A 16,245-nucleotide genomic window follows, 5' to 3' on the forward strand; every position below is an offset into this window, starting at 1 on the left:
TGGGGGGTTCTGTGTGTGGGGAAGGGTTCTGTGTGTGGGGGGGTTCTGTGTGTGGGGGGTTCTGTGTGTGTGTGGGGGGTTCTGTGTGTGTGTGTGGGGGGTGTTCTGTGTGTGTGGAGCGGGGTTCTGTGTGTGTAGGGGGGTTCTGTGTGTGTGGGGGGTGCTGTTGGTGGGGGGGAGGAGTGTAGTGGGGTTAGCATTGATATATTTATAAAAAACTAAACAAAAAAAAGGGGTGATGTGTGCGTGTAGGGGTGCTGTGTGCGTGTAGGGGTGCTTTGTGCGTGGAGGGGTTCTGGGGATTCATTTCCCAAATGAAAAATATTGCTGACTTCAAGAACTTTTCCAATTTTTATATTTTGGTGTGAGATTTGAAATTGTCATTGAATTCATAATATCTCATACTTTAAAGTTTTGTGTATGTCATCAAATGTTTGTATAATTGAAAATTAATAAAAATGATATATTTAACCCCTTAAGGACACATGACGTGTGTGACACGTCATGATTCCCTTTTATTCCAGAAGTTTGGTCCTTAAGGGGTTAAACAAAAAAAAGCTCAAACTTTAGTGAAGAACCATTTAAGACATATGTTTAGAAATTAGGTTGTAGCACTATGGTAGGGTTTTCTCGTCATCTCAGGACGCAAGTGACTATAAAATGTTTCAAAAATGTTAACTGAGACACTAACAGTGCTAGTTACTAAAGTGAGAACTTAATGGAATTTAAAGTGAAATCCAAAATTAAAGCCAGATTGAGTAGCCAAACTGAGCGTACAGCTGACCTTAAATTCACTTTGAATTGCCACTTTAATTAATAATAACCCTATAAATGGCCTACATATTGTTTACTTTAAAAAATACCATCCATGTGTTTTTGTACATGATTTCCAGGCTCCTGAAACCCAACGAAACACGCACATCATTAAATTGCAATCAGTCAAAATAAAATTCAGATAGTTTACTTTTTCATTTTTTAATACAATAAATTTACCTTTATTTTTTAGCAAAAACAAAGACATTTCTCAAGATTTCTAACCAATCAATTTTATTTCATTGGCTGTAAGGTGAGAAAGCACTGAGTGTGTAGCTAACAATGTCTAGTTACACAATTCTTCTTAAATATACACAGTAAAGCAAAGATAAATTTTGCATTTTTAAAGCATTTTACTACTTGAGGTACAAGAAACAATTAAGAAGCAATTTTAAAGGTAAAAAAAGATTTTGTTTTATTTTCAAATGCTCTTTTATTGTTTCTTAGATATCTGAACTAAAATAAAATTAACAACTTTTTATATCCTTGGTCATTGAATATGGCTGTGTGATTGTCAACCTTGGACCCTTTAATGTGTGAAAATACCTAAAAGCTTGCTGAACATATTGCGAATTATTGTATTCTGCCGAAGTTGAGTTTGCCAGGAGTTACGTTTATTTCATTTTTATTTTTTTAGGAGCATAGCGTAATTATTTAAAGTCTACACTGAAAATTTTTAGTATTTATCTTTGCAAATTAATTTGTAAATGTATGATTTGATTAATTCTCTTACATTTTATCATTTTCACACAAAAATTTAGTTGAATATAATTTTCCATATCTGCACAACTAAAATAAAGCATTGTTGCATATTACATACAACGAGTAATGTTTTAACATAAATAAGGATACCACTTATAAGTTACTAATAAATTATCTAGACATGGATTGATATGTCTTCCACTGAGTCTTAATTATTAACCCGAGTATAGGTCTGTGAACATATCAGTGAACACTAAACATGCAGATGGATTTGTGAGATAAATACGTCACGCTAGCCACTATTAATGAATGAATGAAACAAGGCTTGGTGTACTAATTACATATATAGTAAAATATAGGAGCCACTGACATCTGTTTGTAATCAGATTTATAAATGATATAATATCACTTGACTTGATTGAATGAATGATTAATCTGTACACATTTGTAACTCAAAATGTCTTCTGTATGAATATATATTAAAAAAAATAAAAAATAAAAACAACTAAAAAATTCATTTGGCTTATGTCATGGGTCAAATTTATATTATAGGTAAAAAGTGTGCTTGCAATGCAATCGGGTCCAGCGGGTATGATAGAAAAAGAAAAGTAAATCAATAAATTTGTTAAACTTCAAACATTGTTAATCTCATCAACGGGGAGTAACACTAAGCAGATATAAATGTATACTATGAGAAAAACAATAAAATGGATTTAGACTTCACAGTGATTTGTAATTATTCTAAAGATAGCTTTAATATTGCATTCTGCTCAATGTGCAGTCAAAAATATTTTAGCCCTTGAACATGTGTAGTGATACGAGTAACAACACAAACATCAGGTATAAATCAGAAGACCGGATAATGTACTAGACTTTTAATCAGAAAAGCAAATTAAAACCAGTGGTTTAGAAAAATAGGATGTCTATAATATATTTGTATATTAGATTTACAAATTGTCTGTAAGATATATTTGTATATGTATATATTAATCTCAGAATACCTTTTCGTTCTCTTTATAGTCAATAATTAAATTCATAGGCTTAATAAAAAATAAGTAACCTTTCTTTTATACAGACTATAAAATAACTTACATCTCATCATCGTAAGCTGCCTTACACGGATTTAACTGATAAAAAAAGTATTTCCCAATAATAACCCTTTTAAACTCCATTAGACAAAATATCCTAGAAAATACTATATTTCACTATTTTCCTTTCCAACAGGAGAGCGTTCCGTCATACACATTCATACATGGTAACATAATCAAAGTCCATTACCAAACCTGATGATTTCTTGAAATGAAAATCTGAATTTTGATTTCCTTGTCTAACAAGTATATCTGAAATACCTTTTAATTCCCTATGACTATTTGGTACGAGGTACATCACATACCAATTCTATTGTGACTGCAGGTGAACGTACAGGTACCATACTTGTGAAATGGTACAAGGCAAGTCATGTAACAATCTACTAAGACTGCAGTTGTAAATAGAGGTACCATACTTGTGAAAATAAACCAGAACGATTATTATATAAAAAAAAAATAATCAAACTATAACCTAGCACCAAAGTATTGTTATTCTTTAAATTGTGCACTGTGCCTTTCACATAATTGATTAGAGAATATAATTTTCTAATATGCAACACTACTGTGTAAAACCATAAAAAATAGAAGTTTAAAGTTTAGCAAGAATAAGACCATAACATTTTTCTTAATGTTATAAATTTGTCTCTTTATAGACTGCCATCTACTATGCTCAAATGAAAGCTTTCTAAATCCACATTTGTCAATCCCTTTTTAACTTTATTCTCTGGATATGACAAAATCTTTCTTTCTGGATGTCAGATATCCCTGTTCAAGTACCTATTTCATTTATTTTTTTAATGTATTTTATTTAAGTAGCAATTAAAGCCACGATTTGTCCATATGTCACAAGTAAATTCTGGATATCTCCAGATAACTGTTTGCGTAGTGGCTCCTTTCAGTAAGTGGTCTGATTGACACTCATGTTAAAGGCTTTGTTTCCAAGATGGAACAGAACTGTCATTAATTTGAAAGCAATAATTGTCTGCTTCGTAAGAGGATCATTCGTACGAGTCTCCTGAATTAAGTGCTGTGATTTCCGAGTCTTCTCCATATTTTCCATTTAATTGTTCACTGTTGGAATCATGGTTGTAGAGGTATATGGGAACTTCTGTTATGGATGTAGCTGTATAGGATGTAGAACGCGTGGAACAGTGTTCTCGACGTCTCTGGCCCAATTGTGTTTTGTATTGCATCCACTGTCTTTTAAGAGCTCCTTGCACCTACAAAAATATAAAAACATATTGTAAATTAGGGTGCTCCTGTCTCTAGCATATCCCGTATATATGCTGAGTCAATACCCAGTCATTTTTAAAGCATTGCATGATTCTTCTGAATATTTATTGTATTACTTTTTGAGCCTGTTTAGTTTGTATATGTATTTTACTGAGTAGATCCGTTCAGTTTTCTATGAGTGCATCTGTATTGGTATCTGTGTGGTGTTAGTTTGTCTGTGAATTAGTGGATAATAGTTTAGTTTGCTTCTGTGCATGACTGATATTATTTGTGTCTGTACATGAGTGTAAGTGTGTCCCTGTGCATGAATATTTATGATTGCATGTCATGGTTCATATGAGAGATTCTGTTTGTGCATGGGTGTGCCTGTATGTTTCTCTTTACATGTATGTGTTTGTCATAATATCTGCTTTTATCTGTGTATGTGTATTGTCAGATATAATGTAACTGTAAAATTATAGATATGTGTTATATTTAGGAATCACCCAAATTGGGAAAAATAGATGTGATTCACTGTATGGGTTCGACAGTATATTACTGGGCATGTGTGTGTCTTGTCGTGTATCTCTGTATGTGCAAGCATTCCTGAGTATTTATTTGTTGTCTGGCTATGCCGGATTATTTCTATTTTTGTCTGTCTTTGCATGTGTATTTCAATGTTTCTGTCTGCATGTGTGTATGTGCCTGTAAAAAGTCTATGCATGAGTGTGTATTTACATGTGTCTCTGTGAATTAGTGTGTTTGTCTGTAGTATGTTTGTCATACTAAATAGGAGTGGGTCTGGTTTTTTTTTTAACTGATCTGTGTTGGGATAACAGGTTAAATAATTAAGAGGCAGAATAAACTATGGGAGAGACCACAGTGACTCTAGTTACAGGGTCCAAGCAGTTTAATTTTGGGTAAGAATGTGTGAATGCTTCTAATGGATTTAGGGAGAGACAAGGGAGGGCAAAAGGAAGTGTGATGCCGCACGTTTTGCTTTGGGCTAAAGGAACACAATAGGCATCCAGACCACTTTATCTCAATGTGCCCCCAGCTTTAAGGCTGAAGTTTGAAAACACTGCCATTCTGCAGGAACAGCAATGTTTTCTATTCAGGGTTTTCTATTCAATATGACAGCCACCAAAGTCGCTTCAATGAAATAGTAGAGTAAAACTCTGCTATTCAGCCATATGGTCTCCCATCTGATTGGCGCAGTGCTGCATTTTGCCACGCATGCACACTAGCCTCTCAATGCTTTCCTATGGGAAAGCATTGGATTGGTTGAGATCATCAATCTTGTTGATCTCAGCCAGAGAGGTGGAGCTTCATGGAGGAGACCGGTGGTGCGAAGAAAAAAAGTTAAGTAAACTATCTTTTTTAACCTTACCAATGCTGTCAACAACTAGGGCACTACAATCTTAGGAATATATATTTATACTCCTATCACTTTAGTGTTCTTTTAAGCCTCAGGTAGTCTTGGAACTTAGCAACGGCCCTGGAAAACAGTTCTGTGAAGTAGACTCATAAGTAGCTCACAATTTATCATGGTAAATGATCAAGATTCTTGTAGGATTTTTGTATTCACACAAGTGCCTGATATTTGTTGTTAGTTTGGCTTATAATTGGTTTATTTTTTTAATTGGAGCCAACAACTGATGTAAAAACCGCAAGAGATTATTTCTGCATTGTATGATCCTTATGTGATCCTAATATGAATTCATTCTAATTTAGATTAAGACAATGAAACACTGATAGTAACTGTGTCTTAGGTTCTATTTTTTTTTTTTTTTTTAAGACCTTTCATAATATTAGAAGGTAAGCACTACGCATCCAATCTTTCTTAACCCCTTAAGGACCAAACTTATGGAATAAAAGGGAATCATGACATGCCACACATGGCATGTGTCCTTAAGGGGTTAAGAGAATATGCATTAATTGATAAATCATTATTTCAATAAATAAAATGCAAAGTTTCAGAAAACAAAATACATCTTAAATAAAAATGACACAATTTAATGAACGGAAACTGCCAACGCAATTCTATACAAAATACCTAATTTTAAATGCATTTTTGACAATTATTTTCACATGCACATATTTATGCAAATACCATTTTCTTCACAGCTTTGCTTTTGATTGTGGTTCAAGGACATTGATGAACATAAATGTGAATGCACGTATTTCAGTAACAATGCTCACTCTGCATAATTTGCATTTTAGCAAATACATTTAATGGTATACACATCAGAAACACTGTAATAATGCAAGGATTGGGAGATGCATCGTGAACGTACATCTTGAGAATGTGGAGGTTACCTATTTACTAGAACTAATATACACTCATTCACTACTGTTGCCTACAAGATCTAATTACCTATACCTGTGTTATTTAGAAGACACAGTCTAGAATATGTTGGCATGCAGTTCTTTATCACATACAAATAATCATGTGTTTTACATGGATTAACATAACTATACCGCACTATAGAGTAATATACGCCAGCAGTTAATAAGGTCATAAAAGCAATCACACATTTAATTACCTTTCCTAATACTGGTTTTTCAATTCCAACCATGGCTGCATTTTAACATGAAACATGTTGCTAAAAGATTTGATTATGAATAGGTTAATAGCCTACAGTCATTGGTGTGCATTTGCGAGGGAGAGTGTTCTTGTGACGCACAATCTGTGATTTCTCAGATTATAAACACAATATTCAGTTTGATGTGGTTTAGTTCTTAAGGAACTGAAGTTGGTCCATTCGCAGGCTGATAATAACAAACAATGATTACATTTTAAAGTGTCATTTCTAAAAAAAAAAACGTTTTTCAATATGCCTGAAACAATTCGTAACCGATTAGGCTGCATATTTTGTATGCAAGTGGTGTTCACTAACTGACTACACAAACCAAACAAGAACCACTAACACACATATAATTAATATGAATTTGTGGGTCATACTGCAGTTTGAGAAAAGTCTAGAGATATAGATATAGTGAATTGCAGTGCCAGTTAAATTTACAGCACAAGTACTCAACACAGAGAGTTATAAAGCTGGCATTAAAAAAAAAATAAAAAATAATAATATATATATTTATTTGTGGTCAATTGTAGGCCAAATGTGCTGAACCAATATATAGTATAATAATATTTCTATATTTATATGTGGTCGGGGATAAAGGCCGAGGGCATACAATAAGATTTGGGCTATACCAGCAAGAGCAAATTGGTTGTGGTGTGCCAAAACCGATGAGCGGGTAGGCCTGAAAAAGAGGGCCCACCTATGGAACGGTTATTATATGGAGAGATGGGTGGAATTCCAATGTCGTCAGAACAGCAGGAGGTAGCTGGGAGGGGGTAGATCTATGCCCCTACCACAACTAAGCATACTGCCTTTACATATACATAACAAAATGCCACAAAATCATTTTAATTACACTATTATGTATATATTTTTTTATGTGTTGTATCCCTTATTGTATATAATTAGTTTCAGAAAACAGGATAGGCACAGAAAATAGAATAAGGGACAACAATCTGATATGTATTTCTTTATTATTTTTTTTTTTTATAGCACAAAAGTTATTTTGTATAGTATTTACTTTATGGACTTGCAGGCTTTGTATATTTAAAATATACATTAGCATTTGTTCTGTAAAAAGTTGATCCTTTCTAAAATGGTTTCACGACTCACAGCCTTCAAATGTCCTCTTTCTATAACTCTAAAGTACTGTGAAATTTGTTAGTTGAGTTTTTCCAAGGGCCAAATAAGGTAAGTTCAGGGAATAATTATATTTACAAAAAGTGAACAGGAAAGCAGTGATGATTGGCATGTATATCCTCTGTTATGTGGTGATTGTTACCTCATTAGATCAGCTGTTTGCATGATGTCAGTGCAGGTTTCCATCTGTCTATCCGTCTGATGGTCCCTCCGTCTATCTATCTATATATCTATTTATTTATCTGTCTGTCTGTCTTTATATAAATTTGTCTATCCATCTATTTTTCTGTCTATAAATCTGTCCATCTATTTATGAAATAATTTCGCCTGCCTGCATACAAGAGATCGTTAACCAGATGATAAAACATCAATCCAATTGTCCCCCAAAACAAGGACAGAAGGTGCCTGTAGCAAGTGTGTTAAAAAATGATAAGCTTAGAGTCATGTCTACAAATGCTCGCAGTTTAGGGAATAAGATCCATGAACTTGTGGCAATAATGGCAACTGATAGTGTAGATTTAGTCGCTGTTACTGAGACATGGTATAATGAGAAAAATGACTGGGACATAGCAATACCAGGGTACTCTTTATATAGAAAAGACAGGGAAGGCAAGAAAGGGGGAGGGGTGGCCCTGTATGTAAAGAATAGCATAAAATCTAGCCTAATAAAGGTTAGTGAGGCGAACATAGAGTCAGTTTGGGTTACGTTAGAATTTGGTAATCACACAGTAACTCGTGTAGGTGTGATTTATAGGCCCCCAGGAAAAATTGAAGAGTTAGATAATCTACTAGTTGAAGAAATAGCTAAAATGACAATGAAGGGGGAAGTTATCATCATGGGTGACTTTAATCTTCCTGATATAAATTGGAAAACAAAAATAGCTACTTGTGCCAGGAGCACACATATTCTAAACTCCCTACTGGGATTGTCTCTAAAACAAGTCGTTGAGGAGCCAACTCGTAAAGAGGCCATACTAGATTTAGTGTTAACAAATGGAGATTTGGTATCAGATATTACTGTAGGTGAAAGTTTAGGATCCAGTGATCATCAGTCAGTGTGGTTTAATATAAGAACAGTGACTGAGTCACACCACACAAAAACAAAAGTTTTAGACTTTAGAAAAACAGACTTTTCCAAAATTAGAATATGTGTAAAGGAGTCATTATCAGACTGGAGCAATTTAAATGGAGTCCAAAAGAAATGGGATTATTTAAAAGTTGCACTACTGAAGGCAACAGAAAATTGCATTAGGCTTGTCAGTAAAAGCAAAAAATTCAAGAAACCACTGTGGTACTCCACAGATGTAGCCAAAATAGTAAAAAACAAAAAGTTAGCATTTAGTAATTATAAAAAAACCCAGAGTGAGGAAGACAGAATGACCTATAAGATTAGGCAGAAAGAGGCTAAGCAAGTTATAAGAGCTTCCAAATCACACACAGAAGAGAAAATAGCACAGTCAGTAAAAAAGGGGGACAAAACCTTTTTTAGATACATAAATGAGAAAAGAAAAGTAAAACAAGGATTAGTTAGATTAAAAACAAAAGAAGGAAGGTATGTAGATGAGGATAAAGGTCTAGCTGACTGCCTCAATGAATATTTTTGTTCGGTATTTGTCAGGATCGGGACAGGGATCCAACACGCAGAGTACAAACAGTAGCCAGATACGTATACCGGACCTTAGAATGGCCGGACTAACGTAAGTAGTACAGTATAGAATGGTCAAAGACAAGCCGAGGTCGAGGGTAACAGAAGACAGGTAAGCGAGAGACAAGCCGAATCAAGGGTAACAGAGATAAGCAGAGTAAGGTAAACAAGCCGGGTCAAAACCAAAAGGGATAATAGAATACACAAGCACTGAGTGACTAGAACAAGCTAGAACCACGACAGGGCAATGAGCTAATGAAAGAAGCTCTGTTAAATACCCTGTTCAGAGCAGTAACCACGCCTCCGAGGCGTCCTGATTGGTCCTGCAGCAATTGAGTGACAGGTCGTTCCGGAGGAGTGTCCTGATGACAACTTCCTGCCTAGATGCTGTAAAAGGCAGTCACTCCCTCGCGGCCGGCCTTGCATGACCGGATAGACCTTGGGGAAGGGAGCCATCAGGCCGTCTGGATGGAGGAACAGCTAAGTCTCTACCTCTTTCGGAGGTAGAGACCACAGGTACCCTGACAGTACCCCCCCTCTCAGATACGCCCACCGGGCAGAATACACCAGGGCGAGAAGGGAATCGAGAGTGAAACGCCCTGCAGAGACGGGGAGCATGCACCTCCTCCTGAGGTACCCAACTTCTCTCCTCAGGACCATATCCCTTCCAATCGACCAGATATTGCAGTTTCCCCCGGGAGATTCGAGAATCAACGATGGAATTGACCTCATACTCCTCCTGACCCTCCACCTGAACTGAGCGGGGAGGGGCGATCGTGGAGGAGAACCTGTTACATATTAATGGTTTTAGCAAGGAAACATGAAATGAATTAGGAATGCGTAAGGCATTAGGCAACGCTAAACGATACGCAACTGGGTTAATTTGAGACAGTACCCTGTAAGGTCCAATATATCGAGGAGCAAACTTCATGGACGGCACTTTTAACCGAATGTTTCTAGTACTTAACCATACTCTATCGCCTAGAACAAACACCGGTGCTGCCCTTCTACATTTGTCAGCGTGTTTTTTAACCAGCGTAGAATTGTGCAGAAGGATTTGTCGAGTTTGATCCCACAACTTTCTTAAATTGGCAACATGAACATCCACCGACGGTATCCCTTGAGAAGAAGACTCCGAAGGAAGGATGGAAGGATGAAAGCCATAATTCAAGAAAAAAGGGCTAGAATGCGTAGAATCACAAATGAGATTGTTATGTGCAAACTCCGCCCAAGGAATCAAACCGACCCAATCGTCCTGGTGTTCTGAAACGAAACAACGTAAATATTGTTCAACTTTTTGGTTAGTGCGTTCAGCAGCTCCATTGGACTGAGGATGATAGGCAGAGGAGAAATTCAATTTGATGCCTAGTTGGGAGCAGAATGATCTCCAAAAACCGGAAACAAATTGGGAGCCTCTGTCAGAGACAATTTGGGAAGGTATCCCATGCAAACGGAAAATCTCCCTGGCGAATATCTCCGCTAATTCGGGCGAAGATGGGAGTTTAGGTAAGGGAATGAAGTGAGCCATTTTAGTAAATCTGTCTACCACAGTGAGGATGACAGTCTGCTTTTTAGAGATAGGCAAATCAACAATGAAGTCCATTGCCAGGCAGGACCAAGGCTTTTCAGGAACCTCTAAAGGGTGCAGAAATCCGCATGGAAGCGAATGGGGTAGCTTGGTCTTGGTACAAACTTCACATGCCCCGATGAATTCTTTAATATCCTTGCGTAAGTCAGGCCACCAAAAATCTTTAGAGACCAGCGCATAAGTCTTGCGGATGCCAGGATGCCCAGCCACCTTGCTGTTATGGAGACAGCGTAGCACCTCCAGTTGGAGAGCGGCAGGAACGAAGTGTCGATCCCCAGGAGTCTGTTTGGGTGCCAAATGCTGAAACTTCATGATCTCAGAAAGCAATGGAGAGTGAATCCTGAGATTCGTGTTCGCGATGATATTCCCCTTAGGAACTATGGAGGACAGAAGTGGTTCAGTTATAGTGGATGGTTCATATTGACGAGACAAAGCATCGGCTTTAGAGTTCTTAGAACCAGGTCTATACGTAAGTACATAATTAAAGTGAGTGAGGAACAAGGCCCAGCGAGCCTGCCTGGCGGACAAGCGCTTAGCCTCCCCAATATAAGACAAGTTCTTATGATCCGTAAGAATAGTAACAGGGTGTAGTGTCCCTTCCAGTAAATGTCTCCACTCCTTTAAAGCCTTAATGACCGCTAACAGTTCCCTCTCCCCGATGTCATATCTGCTCTCAGGCCCAGAAATTTTTTTAGAGAAGAAACCACAAGGGTGTAACGGTTTATCCACCCCTAACCTTTGAGACAGAACAGCCCCAACTCCTGTCTCAGAAGCATCGACCTCGAGCAAGAAAGGCAGAGTCGTATCAGGATGAACTAGAATGGGAGCTGAGGCAAAAAGTTCCTTGAGAGTCTTAAAAGCACCAAGAGCTTCCTCAGACCAGAACTTAGTATCAGCCCCTTGTTTGGTCATATTGGTAATAGGCGCAATGATAGAGGAGTAACCCTTAATGAAGCGCCTATAGTAGTTGGAAAAACCAATAAACCTTTGGATAGCCTTGAGTCCTTTGGGCAAAGGCCAGTCTAAAATAGATTGGAGTTTACCAGGATCCATTTTAAAACCTTCCCCAGAAATCACGTACCCAAGAAAGTCTACCTGAGACTGATCAAAACTGCACTTCTCCAATTTGCAGTATAGACCATGTTGCAGAAGTTTGTGTAACACCTTTCTGACCTGTCTATGGTGAGTCTCAATCTCCTTAGAGTGTATTAGTATGTCGTCCAGGTAAACAATAACACAATCATGCTGAAACTCCCTAAGTACCTCATTAATCAAATCTTGAAATACTGCAGGAGCATTGCATAGTCCAAATGGCATAACAGTGTATTCGTAATGGCCATACCGGGTATTGAATGCCGTCATCCACTCGTGACCTTGCTGGATTCTCACCAAATTGTAAGCCCCTCTGAGATCTAACTTGGTGAAGATTTTGGAGCCCTTAAGACGATCAAATAACTCGGTAATCAGTGGGATAGGATAGGCATTTCTGACAGTTATTTTATTCAAGCCTCGGTAATCAATACAAGGTCTCAGCGTGCCATCCTTCTTCTTAATGAAAAAGAACCCCGCCCCGGCCGGAGAAGAAGACCTCCTGATGAATCCCTTTTCTAAATTCTCCTGAATATACTCCTCTAGAACCGAGTTTTCCTGAACAGACAAAGGATATACATGGCCCCTCGGAGGCATAGTCCCGGGTAGAAGCTTAATTTTACAGTCAAATGACCTGTGTGGCGGCAAAGAATCGGCATTCTTCTTGTCAAACACTGCCCTTAAGTCTAGGTAAAGGTCTGGTATTTGTCTTTCTGTGGACTGAGTAGGATTCTCCTGTATGTTAATATTAGCTAATGGAGAAACCTTGCACAAACACCGATCCTGGCAGCCCTGGCCCCACGAGAGTATCTCCCCTAACTCCCAATCGATAATAGGGTTATGTTCTCTCAACCATGGGTACCCCAGAACTATGGGAACGGAAGGAGACGAAATGAGCAGAAGAGATAAATTCTCCACGTGTAGGATACCAACATTTAAATCAATGGGTATGGTCTCACGAAAGATAACAGGGTCTAGTAGTGGTCTACCATCTATGGCCTCAACGGCCAAGGGTGTCTCCCTTAGCTGGGATGGGAAATTGTTTTTACTAGCAAAGGCTTGGTCGATAAAATTCTCAGCAGCACCGGAATCTATCAAAGCCATAGCCCTTACTACTTCCCTCCCGCAAGTTAAGGAAACTGGTAGCAGAAGCCTGTGATCTTTATAATTAGGAGTAGAGGACAAAATAGAAACACCCAAGGCCTGTCCTCTAGAGAGACTTAGGTGCGAGCGTTTCCCGGGCGGTTAGAACAGTTCGAGAGTAAATGACCCTTAGCTCCACAATACATACACAAACCCTCTCTTCTCCTGTACTGTCTTTCCTCCTCAGAGAGGCGGGTATACCCTATCTGCATAGGTTCAGGAAGCAAAGATACCGTGGAGTCAGGACTTGGAAAAGCGGGGGCTAACCTAAAAGAAGGTCTCCGGTTCCTCTCTCGAGTGTTCTGTCTCTCTCTTAAACGTTCATCTATACGAGAGATGAACGAAATTAAATCCTCTAAATTCTCAGGGAGTTCTCTGGTAGCAACCTCATCAAGGATTACTTCAGATAAGCCATTCAAAAATACATCCATATACGCCTGCTCATTCCACTTGACTTCTGACGCCAGTGACCTGAACTCTAGTGCATAATCCACCAGTGTTCGGTTCTCCTGTTTCAGACGCAACAGTAATCTGGCTGCATTAACCTTACTACCTGGAGGGTCAAATGTTCTTCTAAAAGCAGCTACAAAGGCGTTATAGTTATAAACTAATGGGTTATCGTTCTCCCATAATGGGTTGGCCCATCTCAGAGCTTTGTCAATAAGTAGGGTGATAATAAATCCTACCTTTGCCCTATCTGTAGGATAAGAGCGAGGTTGCAATTCAAAGTGGATACTAATTTGGTTTAAGAAACCACAACACTTCTCAGGAGCCCCACCATAGCGTACTGGGGGGGTAATGCGAGAAGAAGCACCCACTGTGGCTACCTCTAGACCTGAACCGACAGGAGAAACAGGGGTATTACGTATCTCCTCTGGTGGGTTATTGGCACGAGATAATAGAGCCTGTAGCGCAAGCGCCATCTGATCCATTCTGTGATCCATGGCTTCAAACCTAGGATCAGGAGAAGCCAGCTGACTGTTTGTACTTGCAGGATCCATTGGCCCTGTCGTAATGTCAGGATCGGGACAGGGATCCAACACGCAGAGTACAAACAGTAGCCAGATACGTATACCGGACCTTAGAATGGCCGGACTAACGTAAGTAGTACAGTATAGAATGGTCAAAGACAAGCCGAGGTCGAGGGTAACAGAAGACAGGTAAGCGAGAGACAAGCCGAATCAAGGGTAACAGAGATAAGCAGAGTAAGGTAAACAAGCCGGGTCAAAACCAAAAGGGATAATAGAATACACAAGCACTGAGTGACTAGAACAAGCTAGAACCACGACAGGGCAATGAGCTAATGAAAGAAGCTCTGTTAAATACCCTGTTCAGAGCAGTAACCACGCCTCCGAGGCGTCCTGATTGGTCCTGCAGCAATTGAGTGACAGGTCGTTCCGGAGGAGTGTCCTGATGACAACTTCCTGCCTAGATGCTGTAAAAGGCAGTCACTCCCTCGCGGCCGGCCTTGCATGACCGGATAGACCTTGGGGAAGGGAGCCATCAGGCCGTCTGGATGGAGGAACAGCTAAGTCTCTACCTCTTTCGGAGGTAGAGACCACAGGTACCCTGACAGTATTTACAGATGAAAATGAAGGAAAGGGACCTCAGTTAAGAAAAAGGATAAATTAGTCATTTATTACACGTGAGTTTACAGAGGAAGAGGTTCTATTTCAACTGTCAAAAGTAAAGACAAATAAGTCAATGGGACCTGATGGAATACACCCAAAGCTATTAAAAGAGCTTAGTGGTGTACTAGCAAAACCATTAACAGATTTATTTAACCAATCATTGATAACAGGAGTAGTCCCAGAAGATTGGAAGTTAGCGAATGTTGTGCCCATTCACAAGAAAGGTAATAGGGAGGAGTCGGGCAACTATAGGCCAGTAAGCCTAACTTCAGTAGTGGGGAAAGTGATGGAAACCATGTTAAAGGATAGGATTGTTGAACATCTAAAAACACATGGATTTCAAGATCAGAGACAACATGGGTTTACTTCAGGGAGATCATGCCAAACTAATCTTATTGATTTTTTTGATTGGGTAACTAAAATTATAGATCAGGGTGGTGCAGTAGACATTGCTTACCTCGATTTCAGTAAGGCTTTTGACACTGTTGCACATAGAAGGCTTATCAACAAACTACAATCTTTGAGTTTGGATTCCAATATTGTTGAATGGGTAAGGCAGTGGCTGAGTGACAGGCAACAGAGGGTTGTAGTCAATGGAGTATATTCGAAGCTTGGGCTTGTCACCAGTGGGGTACCTCAGGGATCTGTACTTGGACCCATTCTCTTTAATATTTTTATTAGTGATATTGCAGAAGGTCTTGATGGTAAGGTGTGTCTTTTTGCGGATGATACTAAGATATGTAACAGGGTTGATGTTCCAGGAGGGATAAGCCAAATGGAAAATGATTTAGGTAAACTAGAAAAATGGTCAGAGTTGTGGCAACTGACATTTAATGTGGATAAGTGCAAGATAATGCATCTTGGACGTAAAAACCCAAGGGCAGAGTACAGAATATTTGATAGAGTCCTAACCTCAACATCTGAGGAAAGGGATTTAGGGGTGATTATTTCTGATGACTTAAAGGTAGGCAGAGAATGTAATAGAGCAGCAGGAAATGCTAGCAGAATGCTTGGTTGTATAGGGAGAGGTATTAGCAGTAGAAAGAGGGAAGTGCTCATGCCATTGTACAGAACACTGGTGAGACCTCACTTGGAGTACTGTACACAGTACTGGAGACCCTATCTTCAGAAGGATATTGATACCTTAGAGAGAGTTCAAAGAAGGGCTACTAAACTGGTTCATGGATTGCAGGATAAAACTTACCAGGAAAGGTTAAAGGATCTTAACATGTATAGCATGGAGGAAAGACGAGACAGGGGGGATATGATAGAAACATTTAAATACATAAAGGGAATCAACACAGTAAAGGAGGAGACTATATTTAAAAGAAGAAAAAATACCACAACAAGAGGACATAGTCTTAAATTAGAGGGACAAAGGTTTAAAAATAATATCAGGAAGTATTACTTTACTGAGAGGGTAGTGGATGCATGGAATAGCCTTCCAGCTGAAGTGGTAGAGGTTAACACAGTAAAGGAGTTTAAGCATGCGTGGGATAGGCATAAGGCTATCCTAACTATAAGATAAGGCCAGGGACTAATGAAAGTATTTAGAAAACTGGGCAGACTAGATGGGCCGAATGGTTCTTATCTGCCGTCACATTCTATG

At 38.7% G+C, this 16,245-nt stretch overlaps 1 protein-coding gene across 1 annotated transcript in view; it reads right to left on the minus strand.

Annotated features, from left to right (window-relative positions):
- Window positions 1–1,020: 1,020 nt before the first annotated feature.
- Window positions 1,021–16,245, minus strand: part of CALCR (calcitonin receptor) — a 404,852-nt gene continuing 389,627 nt past the window's right edge. The window contains exon 13 of the mRNA XM_063452257.1: window positions 1,021–3,823. Within this exon, the coding sequence (XP_063308327.1) occupies window positions 3,602–3,823 (222 nt within the window). The 3' untranslated portion in view covers window positions 1,021–3,601. The remainder of the gene's footprint in view (window positions 3,824–16,245) is intronic.

The sequence above is a fragment of the Pelobates fuscus genome, chromosome 4 (assembly GCF_036172605.1).
Source record: "Pelobates fuscus isolate aPelFus1 chromosome 4, aPelFus1.pri, whole genome shotgun sequence".
NCBI lineage: Eukaryota > Metazoa > Chordata > Amphibia > Anura > Pelobatidae > Pelobates > Pelobates fuscus.